The sequence below is a fragment of the Canis aureus genome, chromosome 23, assembly GCF_053574225.1.
Source record: "Canis aureus isolate CA01 chromosome 23, VMU_Caureus_v.1.0, whole genome shotgun sequence".
NCBI classification, from domain to species: domain Eukaryota; kingdom Metazoa; phylum Chordata; class Mammalia; order Carnivora; family Canidae; genus Canis; species Canis aureus.
The window spans coordinates 44,736,467-44,760,613 of record NC_135633.1 but is presented as its reverse complement, the minus strand read 5'-3'; the positions used below and the strand labels follow the sequence as shown (position 1 = coordinate 44,760,613).

General features: G+C 46.1%; 1 protein-coding gene and 1 pseudogene across 2 annotated transcripts in view; both read left to right on the top strand.

Annotated features, from left to right (window-relative positions):
- The first annotated feature begins 5,042 nt into the window (after positions 1-5,042).
- LOC144295199 (large ribosomal subunit protein eL15 pseudogene) lies at positions 5,043-5,643 on the top strand (annotated as a pseudogene).
- Positions 5,644-19,936: 14,293 nt separating this feature from the next.
- VSTM5 (V-set and transmembrane domain containing 5) overlaps positions 19,937-24,147 on the top strand; it is a 32,223-nt gene continuing 28,012 nt past the window's right edge. The window contains exon 1 of one of the 2 annotated variants that reach the window (XM_077867467.1): positions 19,937-20,260. In XM_077867467.1, coding sequence (XP_077723593.1) covers positions 19,978-20,260 — 283 coding nt within the window. In that variant the 5' untranslated portion in view covers positions 19,937-19,977. The other variant, XM_077867468.1, reaches the window with a different exon arrangement.

Below are 24,147 nucleotides of genomic sequence, written 5' to 3'. Positions count from 1 at the left end.
TAGTCACCAGGAGTATGAACATATGTCCTCAAGTTTCTGCCAAAATAATAAGAAAAAAACTAACTGAATTGAAAGCCCATATGAAAGCAAATTTAATGAGAACTACCATCTGTTGGTTGAACTATGGTTCCTCATAGAAGAGAACATAGCAACCACTGTTAAATAGAAAATAGAAAATCCAAAATCCAGGCCATCCATGTAGACTATTTTTGTCCTGGGCCTCCTCTATCTTCTCTAGCTCTCCCAATTTTACTGAGCAGATACTATAAAACATGACAAAACCCACTTCTTCAAAGATGCCAACTGGGAAGGCATCTATGGACAGGGAAAGAGAACCAGGCTGAAGTCAACAGTCCTGATCTTGAGCTGAAGAAAGCCAGGTGAACTTAAGCAAAATCCTTCTTATGTCCCTGAGCTTCTGTTTCCTCACTAAATGGAAATAAAAATGTCTACTTTTCAGAACAGCTATAAGAATTAAATAAGATAATAAAGTGGGAAATGCTTTTCAAAGTACTGGTTAAATTTTGGTCATTGTTAATTGTTAGTCCACAGAAGGGTACGTTCCCTAGAGGAAAAATGCTTCCCTTTGTCCTTAGTGAGCCATCACTGACCCGGGTACATGTGAGAAGGGTGAGGTGAATGCAGAGGCCTTTATCAAAGACACTTTTTCTGAGCACCTGGGCAGCTCAATCAGTTAAGCAGCCGACTTTGATTTTGGCTCAGGTCATGATCTCAGAGTTGTGGGATCAGGCCCTGCATCGGGCTCTGCACTCAGCATGGAGTCTGCTTGAGATTCTCTCTCTGCCTCTTTCTCTCTCTAAATGAATAAATTAATTTTTTTTAAAAAAAGACACCTTTTCACTTCACAGATAATCATGACTATATAGAAAAATATTCTGTTTCTGTGGTAGACAGACTTTACTTTTCATCAGCACATCAAAAAAATATGAAGTGTCAGGGTGCCTGGGTGGCTCAGTTGGTTAAGCATCCAACTCTTGATTTTGTTTTGTTTTTTTTTTTAAGATTTTATTTATTTATTCATGAGAGACACACAATGAGAGAGGCAGAGACACAGGCAGAGGGTGAAGCAGGCTCCCTGCAGGGAGCCCGATGTGGGACTCGATCCCAGGACCCTGGGATCAGGTCCCGAGCTGAAGGCAGACGCTCAACCCTGAGCCACCCAGGCATTCCCAGACTCCTGATTTTGGCTCTGGTCATGATCTCAGGGTCGTAGAAGGGAGCCCTACGTTGGACTTCGTGCTGGACATGGAGCCTGGTTGATATTCTCTCTCTCTCTCCCTCTCCATCTGCCCCTTCTCTCCCTCACGCTCTCTCTCTAAAAGGAAATTTTATTTTTATTTTATTTTTATTTTTATTTATTTATGATAGTCATACAGAGAGAGAGAGAGAGAGGCAGAGACATAGGCAGAGGGAGAAGCAGGCTCCATGCACCGGGAGCCCGACGTGGGATTCAATCCCGGGTCTCCAGGATCGCGCCCTGGGCCAAAGGCAGACGCCAAACCGCTGCGCCACCCAGGGATCCCTAAAAGGAAATTTTAAAAAAATGAAGTGCCCTATGAATAAATATGATAAAAGCTGTGCAAGATTTTAATGAGAAAAATTGCAGAACTGACTGAGAAACATTAGAGATAACTTCATTAAGAGGCATATAGTGTTTGTGGACTGAAGACTCAGTGTTGTAAAGGAGTCAATTTTTCCAGTTCAATGATAGAGTCAGTGCAATTCCAGTCAAAATTCCAACAGATTTTCAGGAGTATCTGACAAGTTGATTCTCAAGTTTATATGAAGATGCAAAGGGCAAAGAACAGCCAAGATACACTTGAAAAATTATAAAAATGGAGGACCGGCACTATCAAAAAGAAAGAATGGAAGCTATAATACCTAAAACAATATGTGGGTCCAGACCAATAAACAGACCAATAAAATAGAGTCCAGAAAGAGAACTCTCTATTATGTGAGCACTTGATAGAGGCAGCAAAGGACAGTTTTAATAAGTGCTGCTGCGACAATTAGCTACAAAATAAATGACCTTCCCTGGTATCAAGGCTGGGTCTGGATCTTATCTGCCGACTCCAAACCCTGCTCGTCCCTCGCTGCCACACCACTCCCTGTAACTGCTCCCTCACTCTCTCTCTTCCTGGCTCAGGTCAGCCCAGAAGCTAAGCCCAAGCCTGCCAGACTTGGGCCCTACGGTGCCGCCCTGTTATACATACCCTCCTAATGAGAACACTGAACAGTTCTTGGAAACTCACTTTTTTTTTTCCTAGACTGTTCAACAGAACTATGTTAGAAATACTTAATGCTGAATGATGCAAATTCCTATGAGTGGTGGCCTCTTCTTTTTGGGCACAAGAAACCAGCAGCCATTCTGTTACTCAAAGGTCTACAGAGAGAAGCCTTCTCTCTTCCTCTCTTTTCACACAACCTGGTGATTTAGTTTTTAAGAACAATCCCGTCAAATCAGTGACTCTTCCTGGACCCCTTGGTGGGTCATCAGTGAGGCTCTCCAAGGGAAACAAGCTTCTGATTTTCAAAAATCATGCTCAAACCAACTTCTTGTGAAAGTAAGTCCCTTGGTTTGGAAAGCTAAGCCACATCTACTGGTGGGTTTAGACCTAACCAAACATGTTTGGGCAATTGTTGGCCAGGGGCCAATTTTGTATCAGGCAAAACCATCTTGGAAAATCATTCATCCTAATAGAAGAGTGACTCAAATCTGGGGAGTCAGTGATGATGGAGGCGAAGCATGAATCCAAATGCTGGGAGAAGTCTACCTCTCAGACTATATGCTAGGAGTTGTAATGAGGAATGTGTACCAGGAAGCTAATGAGTGGTTTGCCCAATAGCTCTATAGGGCATCTGCTCTCGGCTTATGCAGGAAACCCAGCGCAGCACCAATGAGACTGAAATGCACTTTACTCTCTTGGAGTGAAGGCAGCAGCTCTTAAGGGCGTGTGAGGAAGATGGTGCCTATTGAAGCTTTTAGGGAGACCTGGCTGGAAAAGCTTAATGGATCAGAGGTCAGTTCAGATCAATTCAATTCCCTTCCACATGCCAGGCCCAGAGGTGCACAAATGAACTAGACAGCTCTTGACTTCCCAGAACAGACCAACTAGTGAGGAAAAACAAACAGATAACATCAGCAAAAAAGAGTTAAGTACTGTGATAGAGACATACCCAGAATGTCATGGGAGCATGATGGAGGGGCACCCCCTCTTGCAAAGGGGTTAGACTCCCTGAAGGAAATGACACTTGAGCTGAGCCTTTAAGTATGAACAAGAATTTTCTAGTGGAAGAAAGTGAGAAGGGCATTCAAGCAGGGACAACAGCGTACACAAAAGCTCAGAAGCATGAACAGGATAGGCCAGCTAGGAATGAGCTGAGGTGAGGGTTCACTGGCCAGCAAGTAGGAAGACAGGAGGGCAAAGGACTAAGGCTGGTAGTAGGGGAGGGGCCAGGCTCTGGAGACCAAACTAATGTGTTCAGTTGTATTACATAAACTAATAAGGAGGCCCAAGAGGCTTTCGGAGAACATGACCCGCTTGTTGGTTCCAAATCAGAATAGGTATGGCTAGTTTCTATCTGGCCACCTTGGTTCCAGAGCGATCCTTCTAACGTGTAAATCCAGTGTTACTGCACTAATGAATGAATGAGAGGAGTCATTCGGGGACAAGCAGAAAGATTATCTGGCTGCACTGAAGATCCAGCTGGGACGAGAAACAGTGAATTTGTAGAGACACCAACCTGCCCTACTGTGTCATTTTCTCTAACAACAGACCAGGTATAGGAGCAGAAAAGCTAGTGTAAGAGATGGATACGGAGTCAAGATTTCACCATATCAGAGCAGAGAGTGAAAGTTGTTGGCGAGGGAGGAATTTCGATGACTCACCTCAGGGTTCAGGTTGTGAAGGAGGAAGGCTTAGCACAGGTAAGCACAAGAGTTGCTCAATGCCCTCTCCTGGGCACAAGAGTGATCACGTGACGGAGGCCTGGCCAATCAGAGGTCTCCATCGCCTTGGTACCAGGCGGTCCTGTGAGCCAAGGCAGGCCCCTCTGCAGCTGGAAGGAGCTGGTGGCCAGCCAAGGTGCTTCCTGCAGAGGCGGTGTCCTGCAGGTGTGAGCCCCGGGGGAGCACAGGCATCTCTCCACCGCGGGGAGGAGCCCGGCGACCATGTAGGGGAATGACAGAAGCCAACCTGAGAGAGGAAGAGTAGACAGCTGGCCAGGGTCATCCCGGCCTACCCAGCTGCTCTATTTTCTGTGTGAATTAGAAAACATTTTTTTTTAATATTTTATTTATTCATGAGAGACACACAGAGAGGCAGACACACAGGCAGAGGGAGAAGCAGGCTCCCTGCAAGGAGCCTGATGTGGGACTCAATCCCAGGACTCTGGGATCACAGCCTGAGCCGAGAGCAGACGCTCAACCCCTAAGCCACCCAGGTGTCCCTAGAAAAGGGTTTAAAAAAAAAACAAAAAAACATGTCAATACATCACCGTGCAACCTGAGCAAACTTAAGTCATAGGCTCTGAAAACAGAACAGAGGTTGCTGTGCCCTGTGCCATATTTAGGGACTCTGGCCACAGCCCACTCTGAAGAAGCTTTCTAGACCCAGTGGCTGTCCTGGCCTCTCAGGAATGCTGGAGTTGAGGGGCAGAGAAACAGGAATGTGCCTCTGAGAGCTATAGGGTAAAAGAAGCAGTCTCAGGGGAGGCAGGCAGTGGTTGGGACAGGGCAAAGTTGTGTGTGTACGTAGTCTCCTAAGCTTGCCCAAGACTTCATGTGCCAATGTGCATTACTATGTGAGTAGCATGTGCTTCACATATAATACCATGGAGAGGGCCCTCTGTTAGACATGGTACCCTTGTGCAGTGCACAACCTAAACAATTGTACACGGAGACCCTGTGTCTGCCAACATTTTCTGACCCTAGATATTGAATCCCTGTACTCCCCAGTTAAAAGGCCAACAAAACTTGCTTTTCAGTCTGGCAGCAGCCATCAGTTCAAAAGTAAGTCAAGATGGGTGCTTACACATACAGCCAGGAGCTATGGAGGAAGAAGCAGTTCCATGTAATGTACTTTCTTCTCAGAGTGGGCTGCTTGGCACTACTGCCAACTTTCCGCACTCCACTGGGCACCCCCACCCAACCCCGCCAAATAAAGCATACAGACTGGGGTATACAGCCAAGCATATATCAGATACATGTGCGATGTGGTCTCCACGAAAGCCCAGTCCCTAAGGCTGCTACCTACAGCAAGCCTGCCCCTCATGGTGTTAAACGACTAAAGTTTACCTGAAGCCTTCTGTCTGTTGCAGAGGAGTGAGCTGAACACCACGATGGGGCTCTGAGGGTCTTGAATTCTTAGTGGGTTGACAAAGATTCCATGTACAAATTCTGAGGTTATCCTCTCAATCCATTCCATAAAGTCATCCGAAGAAATCCTGACCCAGTGGATCACCAAACCCATCCACAAACACAGGGAGATGCAAGGGCTGACACCTGCAGGCCACCAGAACCATGGTCTTGGAAGGGCCCACAGGTTCCACCACACTATTAGTGGTTCTCATTGTGCAGCCCACAGAAGACGCAATAGTCCCCAGCTCCACCATGACGGCTAATATACGTAATGCTTGTAAAATTCTTACCTAATACACAGTTTAGGACAGCCAAAAGACAAAAAACCAATAGAACTCCTTTTTTTTTGTTAAGCAAGTTTAGCATGGGGTCCTATCACTTGCCACTGGAAAAGCCCCAACTAATAATGTGCACTGACAAACAGAATGAAGGATAACAGAGAGATCAGGACTGACCTCCAGTCTCTGGAGGCTTCCATAAATTTAAAAATGGCAGCTGGAAATGGCAGCTATAAGAAAGCCATTTAAGATGTCAGAAGTCCAGTTGTTCCTGGTAGCAGCAGGGTTGTGGGCTGGGCCATGGGAGTGATGGCTGAAGCCAATGGAACGAAAGGGAGAAGATTGAAATGAGAAGCTGGGCCGTCCCACAGACACTGAAATGAGCCGCAGGTTGCAGGCATGAGGCGGAAACCTACCTCAGAGAAACAGGGCTAATGTTCCTTCCTGGGCAGAACCTCTCCCCTACTCTGTCCCACCTAACCTTACCTGGTTGGTTCATCCCTGAATTTGTCTGGAAGCCCAGCCACCCAAATAATGGGAACTTTTCACTCTATCTCTGGAAAAGAAGCCAGATAAAATCCAGTGTGTTCACCCTACAGGGAAGAAATCTATCTGGAAGTGCCCCTGAGGCCTACAGATGCACCACCTCCACCCTTCCACTCCCATCCTGCCCTAGAGCAATCGTGGCTTGCTGGAAGAGTTTCAGAGACTTCATGTTATCATTTGTTCTTCTCGCTCCATAATCACCTCAGTAACTAGAACTATGAGGCACTGGGGAAAAAAAATATGTGAGCATTAAAGTGCAGTGGATCTGATTTGAATCCCAGCTCTGACCTTGGATAAGTTAGTTGATTTTTCCTTATCTCTAAAATGGAGATAATAACTCCTACCTCAAGGCACCTGGGTGAGTCACTGGTTGAGCACCTGCCTTTGGCTCAGGGTGTGATCCCAGAGTCCTGGGATCGAATCCTGTGTCGGGCTCCCCGCAGGGAACCTGCTTCTCCCTCTGCCTGTGTCTCTGCCTTTCTCTCTCTGTCTCTCACGAATAAATAAATAAAATCTTTAAAAAATAATAATAATAATTCCTGCCTCAAAAGGTTGTTGTCACAGTTAAATGAAATAATTTATATCAAGCCACTACATTAGTTCGAGCACATAGTTCCCACCCCCACCACCATCAGTCCTCCTCCCAACAACCCCACCTGCCTCAGAGGCACCATCCATTAGCCATTACTGGGCGTGAGGATGGCCACGTAGAGCAACAGAATGAGCCCTGGGTGAGCTGTGGAGCCCTGCATTCCAGATGTGGCATGAGTAGTTCAATTGGGCACAACGCTCAGCCTGTCGGACCCTCAGTTCTAGCCCTGCCCACCTCACAGAATGGAGGTAATGTGATTTATAAATATCAGCAAAAAAGAACAGGAATAAGTTTGTATTAAGGTACCAGTGAGAACAACAGCAGCTCAGAGTATTTTCTGGTGAGTATTGCTTTTTTTTTTTTTTTTTGAGTGAAATGTAATCAGCGATTCATTTAATAAGACTGGATTGAGGGACATCTGGGTGGCTCGGCAGTTTAGCATCTGCCTTCAGCTGAGGATGTCATCCTGGAGTCCCGGGATCAAGTCCTGTGGAGGCCGAGAAAATTAAGGCCATTCCACCTCAAGTTTAGCATTAGCACAAGTACAGCCACCGTAGGCCCCTGGGAATAAGAGCTGAACTTTACGGGAAAAACTGCAGCATGTCCTCCATGTCCTTGGCAGGTAATCCCATATCAGAAAGACAACAGAGCCCATGCCCGTGGTAGAGAGTCCCACTTAGAATGAGAACAGGGCTCGATGCCCTTGAAAGCCCCATATCAAAATGTAAACAGAACTTGAGAAATTCCTCCACCCCTTCTGAAAATCCCCTAGACCAGCCTATAAAAAACCCAGCTGTAACCCACTTCGAGGTCCAAGTCCCTGCTCCGCTGTGTCGCGTACACTTGGACCCAAGCTCGAGCTTATAAACAAACCCTCCTGTGCTTGCATCGCTGTCGGCTCCTTGGTGGTTTCTCGGATTCGCGATCTTGGGCACAACAGTTCCACAACAGACGCCCTGTGTGGAGCCTGCATCTTCCTCTGCCTGTGTCTCTGCTTCTCTCTCTGTGTGTCTCTCATGAATAAATAAATAAAATCTTAAAAAAAAAAAAGAAAAAGACTAAATTGGATATCTAGTCTACCATGTGTTCAATCCCTGTGCAAAGAACATTTGCCCTGACATTTGACAGGAGCTACAGTATTTATTTCTTATTAGACATATTTCAGTCTTACTGGTAATTTCATTTACTGTCATCTCCTAGTGACTAGACTTTGAGCTTTTTGAGGCCAGGTGGGATCCAGACAAGTTCCAGTGTCTGTTATCTGACCGAATGAACCCAAAGGACTGATCATTTCTTAAATAACAGCTGCTGTAAGCTTCTTCTCTGACCATTAGCTATACTCCCAGGGGTTCCTTGTCACTCTGGTGGCCCAAGGAGAGGGAACTGGACTCATCATGTTTTCATCACCCCAAGCAAACTACCCCTTCTCCTCCAGATGGCTCAGCAGTCTCTAGTCTCTGGACTGGCATCAGCCTCCAGGGTGGCCCAGGGTGATGCCATTTCTATGATGAGATGAGCACAGCCTGACATGTGCCCAATCCTCAATGGTAGCACTCCAGTCCCTTTGCAGCCTATAGGCTTCAGGGCCATTAGGGCTCACTGGGTCCTCTGATATTAATGAGGGATGCTCTCAGCACAGTTCAACTCTGCTTCTTGAATGTCAGCCCATCAAACAGGCAGATCTCCCTGGCAAGTGCCCTTCCCTCTGATCTTGGTGCTCCAAGGATGCCGGCTGGATAGGTAGCATGGGAAGGATTTGGCTTCTCTCCCTCCTGTTGGCCTCCTCCCTTCCTCCATCTCCCATCTGTATCTTTCCTTCCCTTCCTTGCCCCCTTTTCACTTTATTTTTGCCCCCTCCCCCACACATACCTCTTCATACTCTTAATCACTTTTTCTGCTTTCTCATTGTCCCTCTCCTCCTCTATCCCGTGCCTACCTCTTTTCCTCCACGGTCACTCCTTCTCATCTTTGTTAATTTCCATCTTTCTGCCAGTTTGCCTCTTTCTATCCTTTTGTATATATCCTGTCTCCCTTTCTGGGTTGTCCTCTTGCTCCTCACCTTCCCCACCCCAACTCCTCACCTTCAATCTGCAACCATTATGGGGACAGAAAAGCATGAATGGTTCAGGGCACACAAGAAAGTTCAGTTCTAGATGAACATGGAACATACAGAGGAGGCTGATCAGAGGAATCTGGGAAGGTATTTGAATTATCTATCAGTAACTTGAAACCAGAATGAAAAGGAGTCCTCCCTACCTCCTCAAAATACAAGATCTCATTTTATACCCATAGGACTGCTAAAAATTGGACTTGACCAAATTTTGCAAGGATGTAGAAGCAACTGGAATTTCCATACATTGCTGGTGGGGATGTAAAATGTTACAACCCTATTGGAAATCTGTCCTTTTCTTTTCTCATAAATTCAACATACATCTGCTCCATAACCTAACCATTCCACCCTTGGGTATATACCCAAGAGAAGTAAAAAACTATTCTCACATAAAAACAAAACACGAATATCCACAGCAGTTTTATTCATAATAGCAAAAATCTGGAAAATACCCAAATGTCCATCAATAAGAAAATGGAGAAACAATCATGGTATATTCATACAATGGACTACAACTCAGCAATAAAAAGGAATGTGCAACATAACAATCTCTAAAATGTTATGTTGAGTGAAAGAAGCCAAACACAAAGGAATATGATTTCATTTATATGAAATTCAAAAACAGACAAATTGTTGCAGTTGACCTTGACTGCAGCTTTGTGAGACTCTGAAACAGAGGGCCATTTTTCCATGTCATTAAAACTAATCTACTGTGGGGCACCTGGGTGGCTCAGTTGGTTAAGCGTCTGACTCTTGACATCAGCTCAGGTTATGATCTCGAGGTCGTAAGATTGAGCCCCACGTCAGGCTCTGTGCTAAGTGAGGAGATTCTCTCCTTCTCCCTCTGCCCTTCCTATCCCTCCTCAACTCCTCTCACACTCACTCTCTCTCTCTGTCTCTCTCTCAAAAAAAAAAAAAAAAACTAAACTAATCTGTGATAAAATAAGACTACGGGTGGGGTGTGGGACTGGCAGGGAGACAAGGGCATGAAGTAACTTCATCAGATGAGAGAAAGGTTCTATCATTGTGGATGGCAGTGAAAACAGGCATATATAGTTCTCACACTTCATTGACCTAGACACTTAAGATTTGGGCACTCTACCATGTATGATTTATGTTCATTTTTTAAAAATCACCCATCATTATATAATGTGCAGAAAAATACCACTATATTTTCACTTACTCTATTCATATACAGATCTATTTTCCTAATCATGGTTAAATGTTGTATACAGTTCTTTTTCCCTTAACATCATTTTTGCTCATTTGCTAACGTCTTCAAAATTCTTTGAAAAGCATGCCTTTTAATAGGTGTAATAGGTTATCATAAAGATGCTTCATGATGTGCCTCACCATTTTCCTGTTGCTGGACAGGTATATCATTTCCAATTTTTCATTTTACAAATGGTAATGTCATGACAAACATAAATGGAAAAGTATAGATACTGAAGTTATTTTACATTAAAAAAGTAGTTTAAGAGCAGGTACTCCGGAGGCCAGACCATCCATGAGTTTGAATTTCAGGCCCACCACTTACATTTTGTGAACAAGGCAGGTTATTTAATCTTTCTCTGCTTCAGGGCACCTGGGTGGCTCAGTTGGTTAAGCATCTGACTCTTGATTTTGGCTCAGGTCATGATCTCAGGGTCATGAGGTTGATCCCCACAGTGGGCTCCTTGCTGAATGTGGAGACTGCTTAAGATTCTATCCCTCTCCCTCTGCCCTGCCCACACATCTCTCTCCTTTTCTAAATGATAAATAAGAACCTTTCTCTTTTAAATTTCCTCGTTGGAAGTGTCGGTATTAAGAGTAACTCCCCTCACTACATTGTTGTGAGGTTAAATGGGGTCTTAGTTGTAAAGCACTTAGAATAATGCCTGGCATTTAGTAAGCCCTCAAAAAGTGTTAGCTATTATTTACAATATTCTTTGAGGAAAGACCTACAATTGGACTTAAAACAACGGATGTGGCAAACAAAGTAGAAAGAAATTATTATTGTTGGAGGACTGGAGGATCCCGGAGAGGGTTACTAATCTGCTCCCAAAGTCTGTGTTTGGGTTGGCAGAGTCTAGACCAGGGATGGCATATTCCATATTTGCCTCATCCCTTGACCTCCACAGACAGCATTCTTCTGTTATCACACCATTCCCATAGAGCCTAAATATAACCTTGAACTCCCTTTCATCCTCCAGCTTCCTTTCATGTTTCATCTGAGTTGAGATGAGGGAAGGGCTTCTTGACAACCCTGTTCTAGAACAATCGTTCCCAACCCTGGTACATATTGGGGTCACTGAGGGTGTAGGCAGACTTCCAAGATAGCCCCAGTGATCCCCACCTCTGGCAGGCATGCCCTTATAAATCCACTCCCTCTGAATGTGGGGGGGACCTAGTGGCTTGTTTGTAATGAACAGAATATGGCATAGGCAATGGAATGTCATTTCCGTGAATAGGTTAGAAACAACTGTGACTTCCGTCTTGCTAGCAGATTCTCTCTCATGCGCTTTAATGAAGGAAGCTTCTGTGTTGGAGAGGCCCAAGTGCTAAGAACTGAGAGTGGCCTCCAGCCAACAGCCAAGAAGAAACTTGAGACCTTATTGCAGGTGCCTATAAGGTAGTGAGTAAGCTTGGAAACAGATCCTGTTTGTTGGACCTTGACTGCAGTCTTCTGGGAGACCCTGGACCAAGACCTAAACAGCAACTTAGTGGGAGACTCTGAAGCAGAGGATATATAGAATATAGAAACTGTGAGATAATAAATATATGAGGCTTTAAAAAAATTTATTTATTTATTTATTTGAGAGAGAGAGAGAGAGAGAGAGAGAGCATGAGCAGAGGGAGGGGCAGAGGGAGAAGCAGACTCCCTATTGATCATGGAGCCCAATGTGGGGCTCAATCCCGGGACCCCAGGATCATGACCTGAGCTGAAGGCAGATGCTTAACTGACTGAACGACCCAGGTGCCCCAGATATGTGTTGTTTCAAGCCACTAAGAGCTAGGGCAATTTGTTGCCCAGCAATAGATTAAAACAAGTGGGAAAAAGGGGCTTGAAAAAAAAATAGTAATGTTAGCTAAATCAGAATCTCTAAGGTTAGAACCCAATCATTGGTAGTTTTTAAGTTTCTCTAGGTGATTCCAAAACATAGCCAGAGTCTGCTGACTGAGCTTCTTCTCAAACTTTAAAATGCATAGGAATCATGTAAGTATTTTGTCAAAACATAGATCTAGAGTGGGGCTCAAGGTTTTGCATTTCCAACAAGGTCCAGTTTATGATGATACCAACGATTCCTAGACCATCCCAAGTAACAGGGGTCTAGGGACTCCATGCCAAAGCCAAGAGATTGGACCACATAGATGGCTCCAGAAACAGTGAGCAGCAGGGGGATGTGAGGCATTTAAAGGAATACTTCTCAGGTCTTGGCAATTTTCTGGGTGTGGAGGGTGACACCAAGGTGACAGCCTCCTCAAGTTTTCAAGTCCAGGGGGTTGGGAAGAAGCTGATGTTTTTTGGTGAGATGAAAAAAATCTAAAAAGGAGAAGCCTATTTAGGAGGAAAAACAGTGATGGAAGTAACCTGATAAGGGATGATCAGGATGGAATTTGTGGGACCCAGTACAAAATAAACAGGTAGGGGACCTCATTAAAAAATTATTAAGAATTTCAAGATGGTGGGCAACCCTGGTGGCTCAGCGGTTTAGTGCCGGCCTTTGGCCTAGGGCGTGATCCTGGAGTCCTAGGATCAAGTCCCACATCGGGCTTCCTGCATGGAGCCTGCTCCTCCTTCTGCCTGTGTCTCTGCCTCTCTCTCTCTCTGTCTCTGAAAGAAAGAAAGAAAGAAAGAAAGAAAGAAAGAAAGAAAGAAAGAAAGAAAGAAAGAAAGAAAGAAAGAAAGAAAGAAAGAAAGAGAAAGAAAGGAAATTTCAAGATGGTGACAGCAGAACTTTAATCCAAGAGTATGAGGATCTCTGAGCATGGGTCTTATACCCAGGAAATCAGCCCAGGGACATGTTAGTCAAAATCAAGACTTAATTACTCCAAGAAACCACATTTGATGCCCCTGTCACCCAATCTCCCGTCCCATCTGCGCTCGAGTGTGCCATACTCTATGCCTAAAACTCCTTCACACATTATCCTATAGCAAGGCATTGGTCTTGTTAGCTCCTGTGCCTCCATGACACTGGAAGCTGCCAAAAGGCAGAATGATTCCTTTGTTAACCTCTCCTCCTCAACCAGTTCTCACAGAAGACAGAGCATGGCTTGTATAAGTCCCCCAAGATCAGGAGATCCCCCATACCTCAGTCACCTGTCCAACACCTACCTCCTGGGGGTTCACACCCCACAAAGGCTGAGCTCTGCTGCTGTGAGTAGCTCAGCTGGTTTCCCCCTCCCTCCAGCCCTGGAGAAGGGCTTCTCCCAGATTGGCCACTCAGATAACAGGCTATAAATAGACTTTACAGGCTATGACTCTAAGGATATTTCTAAACAGTTATTGTTTGTAAAGTGCTTTATAGTCCCAATCAGAAAATAGCTGTCCCACCCCTGAGGGGTGGCACCTCCCCCACACCAATCATTTGACATTGATCGTGCCTGTTGACAGGCTGCTTACAGTGCTACCCTGGACACCCTCAGGCCAGCCCTCACTTGCCTTCAAAGGGTCTCAGGAGTCTCCTAGGCCACACATACAAACAAGGGTTCACAATCAGGGCACCCGGGTTGCTCAGTGGGTTAAGCATTTGCCTTCAGCTCAGGTCTTGATCCTGGAGTCTTGAGACTGAGTCCTGCTTCCCGCTCCCTGCTCAGCAGGGAACCTGCTTCTCTCTGTCCTTCTCTGGCTCCCCTGCTTGTGCTGTCTCTCTCTGTCAAATAAATAAATGAAATCTTAAAAAAAAACAAGCAAGGGTTCACAATCAATTTACTGGAAAAATATAGTAACACTGATTTACTTGGTCAACTTATCATCCTTCTCAGTACTTATGATCGTGTCTTAGACTAAGAAACTATGAAGAGGTTGAAAATAATGCCATACATCCCGATCTACAAAATTACATTGAATTTTACAAGCTACAACTTTGCACCTATGGTTCTGGAATTATAGGTAAATAGTGGGATGTTTGGCATCCTTCTCTCTGACTTTATACCTAAGGAAGAAAGAAAGTCATATTTATTGTGAGGCAGGTATATGTCAGGTACTGTGCTGAGCACTTCACGTATTATGTCATTTGATAACATAGAGAAGCAGAATAATGGAGTGGTAAGTCTCATAAGCCAAACAGCCTAAGTGCAAGTTGAAGCTCTGGCAGTTACTAACTCTGTGCCTCAACTTCCTCATCTGTGAAATGGGTAGGAAGATACAGTCCTTTCCTCATGGGATTGATTGATTATTTGATTAAATGATTAAGCAAGTTCTTACTTCTGAGACACTTAGGACGGCACTGACTTTTCACTGTTAGTAACCTACCTGTACCCTGAAAACTTTGTGAGATAGTATGATTAATGCTCAATTTACAGATGAAGACTGGCACCTGGATGGTGTGGTGGGTTAAGCATCCCACCGTTGCTTTCAGCACAGGTGGTGAGATGGAGCTCTGCATTGGGCTTCCTGCTCAGCAGGGTGTCTACTTGAGATTCTCTCTTCCCTGCTCTCTCTGCCCCTCACCCCTCTCTAAAATTAATTAATTAATTAATTAATTAATTAAAAATTTTACAGATAAAGTAACTGAAATTCAGAGGTGGGGCAATTTGCTCAAGGTCACAAAATTAATGATGCCCGTAGTTGGTATTTGAACTCAGGAATGCTCCCAGTGTTGAAATTCCTAGGATTATTTAACTCATGAACTCTTATCTTGCATCCCTACTGAAGATGCAGTGAAAAACAATAGACTAAGGTCCTTTATGTTTTAGCTCAGGAGAAGAAGGGAGTCACCTAAACAACTAGACTTAAAAAAACCAAAATAACAAAAAACAAGATTTAAAAAATCCTTTAAAAATGAAGGCATCTGGGTGACTCAGTGGTTGAGCATCTGCCTTCCATTCAGGTTGTGATCCCATGGGCCTGGGATTGAGTCCCACATCGGGCTCCTTGCAGGGAGTCTGCTTCTCCCTCTGCCTATGTATCTGCCTCTCTCTGTGTGTGTCTCTCATGAATAAATAAATAAAATCTTTTTAAAAAATAAAATAAAATCTGAAAAAATAAAAATGTAAAAAATGTAAAAACAAATGAATAAAAAGAATATATCAAAAGATTATATCAGATAATGATTAGGCAACGAAGACAATAAAACAGACTGATGTCAACCAGCAAAAACAGAAGATAACCCAAATGTTCATAAGTGGGTGAATGAATATACCAACTGCAGATTAGCCCTTCAGTGGAATAACAAGAAATGGAACACTGACCCATACAACAACATGAAAGAATCTCAAAATGATGCTGGGTAAGAACAAAAACAAAACAAAGCAAAACACTGCACGCTGTATGATTCTCTTTATTTAACATTCTAGAGAATGCAAATGAATCTGCTGCCCTGACAAACACAATCCAATGGTTGCCCGGGGCTGAGGGCAGCGAGGAGGACGGACAGGCTGCAAAGAGGAAATTTGGGAGTGATGGAAATATCTGTGTCTTGGTCGTGGTGGTTATTTCATGGGTGGATCCATATAATAAAACTCATCAAATCACCCAATGTCATTTCTCCGCATATCAATTAAACCTCAGTGGAGTTGGTTTTAAAATACAGGACAGTGACTGTGAAGATCAGTAGGACAGGGCTACTGGAAGCCTCTCAAAGAGAATGATGTTTGTGCTGAGATGAGAATGATGTTCAGGTTGTAAGAAGCCAGAGGAATCAAGTCCAAGGACAACCAAATATTTGTAATCCCTTGTGAACCAGGGGCAGGGAGAGGCTGACCCCTGATGCAAGGAGGTTCAGTGTCTAAAGAGAATTTAAAAATGAATTAAGACCCACCTGAAAGTTTTTATCATCCCCAGGCACCAGCAATTCTAAACGACATCAGTGATAAGATGCTTTTCTGTGCTGGAGCAGATTGCTCCTACACCAGTGTTGTCTGTGATGGTCCACAAGATCAGAAAATTCTGTGGGGCATATGGTTCCCAGTAATTTTTGTTGAACATGGTGGTAAATTGTGATTTTAAAAATACAACTCATAAGCTTTGATCACACATGTTTTACTTTAGCAGCATTCCTTCACAGTGCCCTGGCTTTGTGACTTTTTCATTGGCTTTTTTTGGAATTAGACTTGAACAGCCAGCACCCACCTGTACCTGGGATACCCAGCCCATCCGGGCACACCATGGTAATGTGGGACTCTGTGTGCCAACTAGCTCACGAATGCCAGGTAGTTCAGGAAAACCATTTTGTTTGCTTGTCTAACTTTTATGTTTGTTTTGTTACATTTGATTGAAAATCTCCTGTGGATCATATTCTGATTAAGCACATGGCATCTGCTCCAGACCATGTACTCAATGCCTTACACTCAATTTTTTTTTCTTTTTGTAATTTAAATTCGATTAGCCAACACATAGAACATCATTAGTTTCAGATGTAGAGTTCAGTAATTCATCAGTTGCACATAATACCCAGTGCTCATCACATCACATGCCCTCCTTAATGCCCGTCATCCAGTTACCCCATCCCCCCACCTGCCTCCCCTCCAGCAACCCCAGTTTGTTTCCCATAGTTAAGAGGCTCTCATGGTTTGTCTTCCTCTGATTTCTTCCCATTCAGTTTTCTCTCCCTTCCCCTATGATCTTCTATGCTATTTTTTATATTCCTCATATGAGTGAAGCCATGTGATAATTGTCTTTCTGTGATTGACTTATATCACTTAGTGTAATACCTTCCAGTTTCATCTATGTTGATGTAAATGGTATGATTTCATCCTTTCTGATGGCTGAGTAATATTCCATTGTATATATGTACTACATCTTTATCCATTCATCTGTTGATGGACATCTCAGCTCTTCCCATAGATTGGCTATTGTGGACATTGCTGCTATAAATATTGGGGCTAACACCCTATTTTTACCAAAGAAACTGAGACCCAGTGATATTAAATCGTTTCTGTAATGGAACAGCTAAGACCAGAATTCAAGTTAGACTTTTTGCCATCCACAACATTGCCCCCACTGCATATTTATTGAACACCTTTTATATGCCCAGCACTGTGCAGGAAGAGACAACCCATAGAAGATCTGTAAAAAATGGTCTCTGCCCTTTAGAAGTATAATCTTTGAGCCCAAGGCTAAAAAGCATGAATACCATGGGGAGATTTATTCAGTTAGTGAGCATCTATTATGCATCCATTATGAGCTGGACATTGTGATAATGGATCGAGGGTTTTCTGTGCAATCATCTCCCTTCTCACCTGTATCTTATTGACCTTCAGAGCAGCATCAGTAGTAGTAATATCGGAATCCCATTTTACAGTTAAGAAAACTGCTGAGGGGCAGCCTGGGTGGCACAGCGGTTTAGCGCCGCCTTCAGCCCAGGGTGGGATCCTAGAGACCGGGGATCTAGTCCCATGTCGGGCTCCCAGCATGGAGCCTGCTTCTCCCTCTTGCCTGTGTCTCTGTCTCTGTCTCTCTCTCTCTCTCTCTGTGTGTGTGTCTCTCATGAATAAATAAATAAAATCTTTTACAAAAAGAAAAAAAGAAAAGAAAAAAAGAAAAGAAAAGAGAACTGCTGAAATGTTGAATACCTTGCCTAAGCTCACACGCTAAGAGTGGAACATCTGTTCATAGAGGCTACACTCAAGCTGCATGGTACAGGCAGTGTGGACCAAGCTAGTGGAGCGTAAGAGCTTTAGTATGCTATATGGCACGGTAAAAACCCAGTTCCAAGGAACAAACTTTAACAAAGTTTGTATACTGTAACATTCCATCCCCTCCCAGCTCAGCCACCTGCATGGCACCATAACAAGGTCCATACATAAGAAACAATAAGAGATGAAAGAAGCAAGAAGTTAACAGATCATCTGAATGTAGTGATCAGTTTTCCAGAACCAAACACCAGGGTACATGGGCTCACAAATTCATATGTACTGACAGGAACAATGGAATAGCATATTTAAAATCAGGACTGTTCTCAAAGATGAGAACATAATTTGTTTCTCTTGAAGTAAAAAAGGGTTCCAAAGATTTTGAGAAAATAGCACTGGTGGGTGTTGATTTTTTTTTAACAGAATGGTTGGTTGGTGAGAAAAGTTACCAAATACCTGAGAGCTATAGTATATGCCAAAGATGGCAAAGAAGGAGCCAATGTATCAGATTAGGTATGAATCTTGAATTATATACTTTTAGCAGAAACAAGCACCCTCAATATTGAGTTTAGTAAAAACAAGCACGTTCCAAGTCTTAGTCCCAATCTACTTTTCCAGTCTTCCTCCCTGCTCCTTCCTTTCTGCCTCAACCAGACTGATGTCATCCCTTGTATCTTGCAGGCCCTTAACTGATATTTGTTGAAAGAGAGAGGGGACCTAGGTGGCTCAATGGTTGAGCGTCTGCCTTCGGCTTGGGGCGTGATCCCGGGATCCTGGGATCAAGTCCCACATTGGGCTCCCCGCAGTGAGCCTGCTTCTCCCTCTGCCTGTGTCTCTGCCTCTCTCTCCGTGTCTCTCATGAATAAATAAATAAAACATTTAAAAGAGAGAGAGAGGGAGAGAGGAATAAAGGAACAGAGAAGGGGAATAAAATGGTCAATATAATCAAGACTTAAATGGACTCCTACTATCTCCCTGCTCTACACAATCCTACTCTACAGAAAGGATCTGACAATCTCAGATCTAAGTGTCATCGAGCGTGACCAGAAGAAGCTTCAAACTAATCTAGAGCAGTGGTTTTCTGCCTTGGCTGCACATCAGAATCACTCAGAGTTTTCAAAAAACACTAATGTGCAGGCCCCACCCCTGGAACATCTGATTCAATTGAACCGGAAGGACACCCAAGCCATGATGCTTTATTTCTAATGTGCAGACAGGGTTGCCCGTTTCTGGCACAGTCTGGTCCCATCAGAGGTCCAGAGAGTTGATGTCATGTCTCCGTGGCCAGAGAACTGGTAGGTGACAGAGTCAGGAGATAAACTCGCAGCATTACTGGGTCACTCTAGGCTTTTCACAGCTCTTGATGTCATGAAATCCTTCTCTCTCAAATTTCTCAGACTTCAGTTTTTCTCATTCCTATATTCATTTAACAAATAGCTATTAGGTACCTACCATGTGCCGGGTGCCAGGTATGCAGCAGTGAGCAAAAGAGCCAGTTTGGGTCTTGGCCTCAGCAGGAAGAGTCCTCATACCTGGACATCTTTCCCAATTTGGATCATTCAGTCTCCAGGTCTCTACTTAGATTGTGAATTTCTTGGGACTAGGAGCCATGATATTCATCTCTGGAGCTGCAGAGCCTAGCACACTACCCAGTACAAAGGCAGATTTGATGAAAGTTTGACAGAGAAACATATATAAATGATTTCTAAATCCCCATATGTGGAATAAAGAAAACAGAAAAGTGTCAAGATCACTTTTATTAGTCAAGACATTTTTTTCAATCCTATGTCATAGAAATCTAACTTAAATTTTTCCAGTCAAGAGAGATCGTTTACTTGCTCATTAGTGGCAAAGGCAAGTGTACAGAATCCCAGAGCTCAAACCATGTCATTAGGGCTCAATCTCTCTTGGTGGTTCTCTGTGGCTCAGTTTGTGTCGTCTTGGCTTCATTCTTAATTCAGGGCCTCTCCACGTGACAGGCAAGATGCTCCTCCAGTATTCCCAGGTTTGTATCCTCTGATTTTAGCAATCCAAGCACAGACTTGGAGGGCCCAATGTGCGCATCCCTGAACCAAACACTACTGGTTCAAACATTTCCTCCATGCTCTCTGAGTATCTACTATGTGCCAGTCCTTGTGCAAACAAGGAGGCTGTCAGTGAACACTTGGAGAGAGAGAGGGATGGATGGGTGGGGGGATGGAGGTGGATGGACTGCTGGATGGATGGGTGGATGGATGGAAGGCTGATGGATGGGCGAATGGCAGCTAGAGGCCTGGATGGATGGATGGATGGGTAGATGATGGATGGTGGGTGGATATCACTACTATCCAATGGCTTCACCCAGAGCAGCCTGAGACTCCCTTGTCACCCTTCTCACCAGTTTGTCACTTCACTTTCAAAAAGCCTTCTCCTCGCCCACAGAGCCATCAGATGGTCTCTACTGGTCCTCGGGCAGCAGCCACAGCCGGTACTTCCCCTCCCTCCCGCCATCCAGCAACCAGCCGAATCTGGAATCGATACTAGTAAACTGGGTGTGAACGGAAGCAGACAGCTCATTATTTGCCATTATTTACTCCTGAGTGTGTGCATTCCCGCCGCTTCCCCTTCCCTCGGTCTCTCCTCCTTGCTTCCCGCTTCTTGGGAACCGGCTCCAGCGCAGGCCGGCCGGCTCCTCCGCGGTTGGCCGCGGGGACCTGCGCGGGGAGGAGGGCCAGGCGGGAGGGCGCCGCAGCCTGGGAGCCCGTGCCCGGCCCGAGCGGCCCAGGGATCGCCCATGAGGCCTCCGCCGCGCGGGACTAGGCAGCCCTGCGGCTTGGCCCTGGGGCTCCTCGCCCTCTGCCTGGCGGCGGCGCGGGCTCTGCAAGGTAAGCGCGGGGCGGCGGGGGGCCCGGGGGGCTCGGGGCGCGGCCGGGGGCCCGGGGGGCTCGGGGTGCGGCTGGGGGCCCGGGGAGCTCGAGGGGGCTCGGGGAGCTCGGGGCGCGGCGGGGGGCCCGGGGAGCTCGGGGGGGGGCCCGGGGGGCTCGGGGCGCGGCGTGGGGCCCGGGGAGCTCGGGGCGCGGCGGGGGGCCCGGGGAGCTCGAGGGGGCCCGGGGAGCTCGGGGCGCGGCGGGGGGCCCGGGGAGCTCGGGGGGCTCGGGGGGCGGCGGGACTCGCACGGCCGCAGGGGGCGGGGGGCTCGGGGGCGGCTGGGGCGCACGGAGCGCCGGCGCGGCCCCGGGAGCCAGGGAGCGGCGGCGGGGCGCGGGAGGGGCGGCGGGGGCCGCGGAGCTCTGGGGCGCACGGAGCTGCGGGCGGGTCCCCGCGTCGCGGCCGGCAGCCACAGGCCCTGGCCCACCTCGGGGCCCGGGCGAGGGGCGGGCGCGTTCCCTGGGGCGCCGACGGCGGCGGGGGCACCCGCTGAGCCGAGGCTCTCCGCCCGCGCCCCGGGGCGCTCCGAGGTGCCCGCTGCGGCCCCGCGCGGCCGGGCGTTATCAGAGCCGGAAGCCGGCGGGGAGATAACCTCCTTTGCAGTATTTTCTGTTTCTTTTTCCTGGAATAACGAGGACTGCGGCCGCGGCGTCCCCGACCCCCAAGGGCACGCGGGCCCCGCTCCGACGGTGGGGACCCCTCGACCTCCGCGGGCTTCCCCCGTCACCCAGATGAACCCACGGCCACGTCTCTTGAAGAAAAGGGGTTCTGGGGGTTCGGGTCGGGTACTGGGGCCTGGGCTCCTCAGGCTGGAGGTGTCCTCGCACCGTGCACCGAGTGGCGGGCCCCGGCGGGTTGGCCCCAGAGTATCCCTATTTGGAGGAGTCTGCGCAAACTCCCACGACACGAACCACAGATTGTACCAGTTTAACCTTCTCATCTCATCCAGAACATTATTGTCCTCCCCATTTTGCAGATTAGTCCATTGAGATTTAGAGTAACGGGTGCAGGGCCATTGGAGGGGGGAGCACCTGCAGTAAAAGCCAGCACAATTAAGAGCCTATGCATTCACCATCCCTCAGCCTTTACAAGACTTCTCTCTTCGAATCCCCAAGGCATTTCTGTAAGTGCCACTCTATCACTTTTCACTGTTTCACAAGTGAGGAAACCGAGGCACGCAGAGGTTTTTGCTTGTACAGTCACCAGATACTCAGTCCAGACCCGGGCAATCTCGCACTGGACCCTTTACACTGCTCTGGCTAGAGCCCCGCTTTGGAGACTGCAAACCTCAGAAACCTAGAAAGATTGGGATAGATCATATACACTTCTGGAGGCCTGTTGAGAAAGAAGTAACTGGTTGTTAGTCCTTCGGGTAGGTCGGTGTGTCTGGCGTTGCAGTGAGCTTTTCGGTTGTTTTTCAGCCCTCCGACACGTTTCCACCTGCCATTCTTCTACAACATCTGTGCAGATGTTCCTGACACTCTGGGCCAACCATTTGCTACAGTGCATAATTCATTCATTCCCATTGCTGGCACCCTCGGCCTGTAGGAAGCAGGCCACAGTGGGGGAACCTAGTTCACAGTCGTGCCCTTAGAGAGCAAACGAGGGCACCAGCTTGCAGCAATGAGCCCTGAGAGGCCGCAGATGCTAATGTTCTGGGAGCCCCAGAGGTTCAGAACCTGGCACGGAGAACTGGCCCGCTGAGTCATTCATGGCCCAGTCCCCAGGAGAACAGGGGAACAGAGAGCAGGCTGAGTCTGGGTCTGAGGAGGGAGTGGATAGGCCAGGAGCAACCACCACTAGAATGGAGCTGTGCGGTCAGGGCTCTGCTGGGGGTGGGACGGGTGGGAGGGGGAGGGAGAGTCAGTGTAGGAGGAATCTCACTGAAGCCCCTGGAGAGGCCCAGATCCATTACTCCAAGACAAGGCCCTACTGGTCACCTGGTGCTGCCATCTGTCTGGCTCACATTTACTGAGCACCTATTAAGCATCGAGCTCTTCACTGGCCCTTGACGAAACAGAGACATACAAGCTGAGGTCTCTCTCTGCACAGTCATTTTAGATATATATATGGTGGGTTTGTATACATATAAAAGTACTCAGCAAAAAAAAAAAAAATGGTGCAATATGCTCGTTATTCAGAAACCTAGTGTTTACACCACTTTCTTTTCAACTCTACCCACATTGAGAAGCAGAGATCTTGCTCATTGCCCTTGGCTGTTATACCTGTGTCATCCTATAAATATTCTGCTTTGTACTTAGCCAGCCCTGTCCTGCTAGACATTTGAGCTTTCAGTGTTCAGCCCCCACTCAGGCGAGAGCAGCCCCCCTACCACAGGATGGATGACAAGTACAATGGCTATGATATGCACATCATAGGGACAACATGGCATGCCTTGCACACACACTTCCTTTCCACAGGGGTAGTGCTCAAAAAAATTATTGGAGGATTAAATGAAGCTATTGAGAGAGTGGTGAGGGCTTTCAAACAGAAAATCATCCAGATTTCTTAATTTCTGATCTCCAAGAGAGATCTGACATAGTCTATGCTGGTCTGGGATGGGGCTATAGTCAGGAGACCCTCCTTTCTCCATTAATTATCACCAGGACCTAAGGACACCTATATATTTCATTCCCTATAAAACTTTTTCTTTAACATTTATTATTATTTACTTATGCATAATTGGCATACAATGTTATACTACCTTAAAGTGTACACCATATTGATTAGATAATTCTATATATTATTCAGTGCTCATCAAGATAAGTATAGTCACCAAGAACATTGTTAAGAAATGATTGACGGAGGGCAGCTGGGTGGTTCACTTGGTTAAGGGACCTACTCTTGATTTCGGCTCAGGTTATAATCTCAGATCAAGCCCTGTGTGAAGCTCTCTGCTCAGGGTGGAGTCTACTTGAGATTCTCTCTCCCTCTCACTATCCCTCTGTGCCTCCCCTGGTTTATTTGTGCTCTCTTTAAAAAAATAAATAAAATCTTAAAAAAAAAATTTTTTTTTTCAGAGAGAGAGAGAGAGGCAGAGACACAGGCAGAGGGAGAAGCAGGCTCCATGCAGGGAGCCTGATATGGGACTCCATCCTGTGTCTCCGGGATCACGCCCTGGACTGAAGGTGGTGCTAAATTGCTGAGCCATCCGGGCTGCCCTAAAAATTTTTTTTGAATGATTGACTGTGTATCCTATGCTGTACTTTTTCATCTCCATATTGTATTTATTTTGTAACTGAAAGTTTCTATCTCTGCATCCTGTTTACCCATCCTCTGACCCACCTCCCCTCTGGCAACTACCAGTTCTCTGTATATAAGAATCTGTTTCTGCTTGTTTATTTGTTCATTGGTTTTGTTTTTTAGACTCCACATTTAAGTGAAGTAATATGGTATTTGTGTTATCCATGTCTTATTTCACTTAACGTAATTCCCCCTAGGTCTGGCCCATGTTGTCAGAAATGGCAAGGTGTCATTCTTTTTTATGGCCTAGTAATACTCCAGTGTGTGTGTGTGTGTGTGTGTGTGTGTGTGTATACACACACCTCATCTTCTTTAT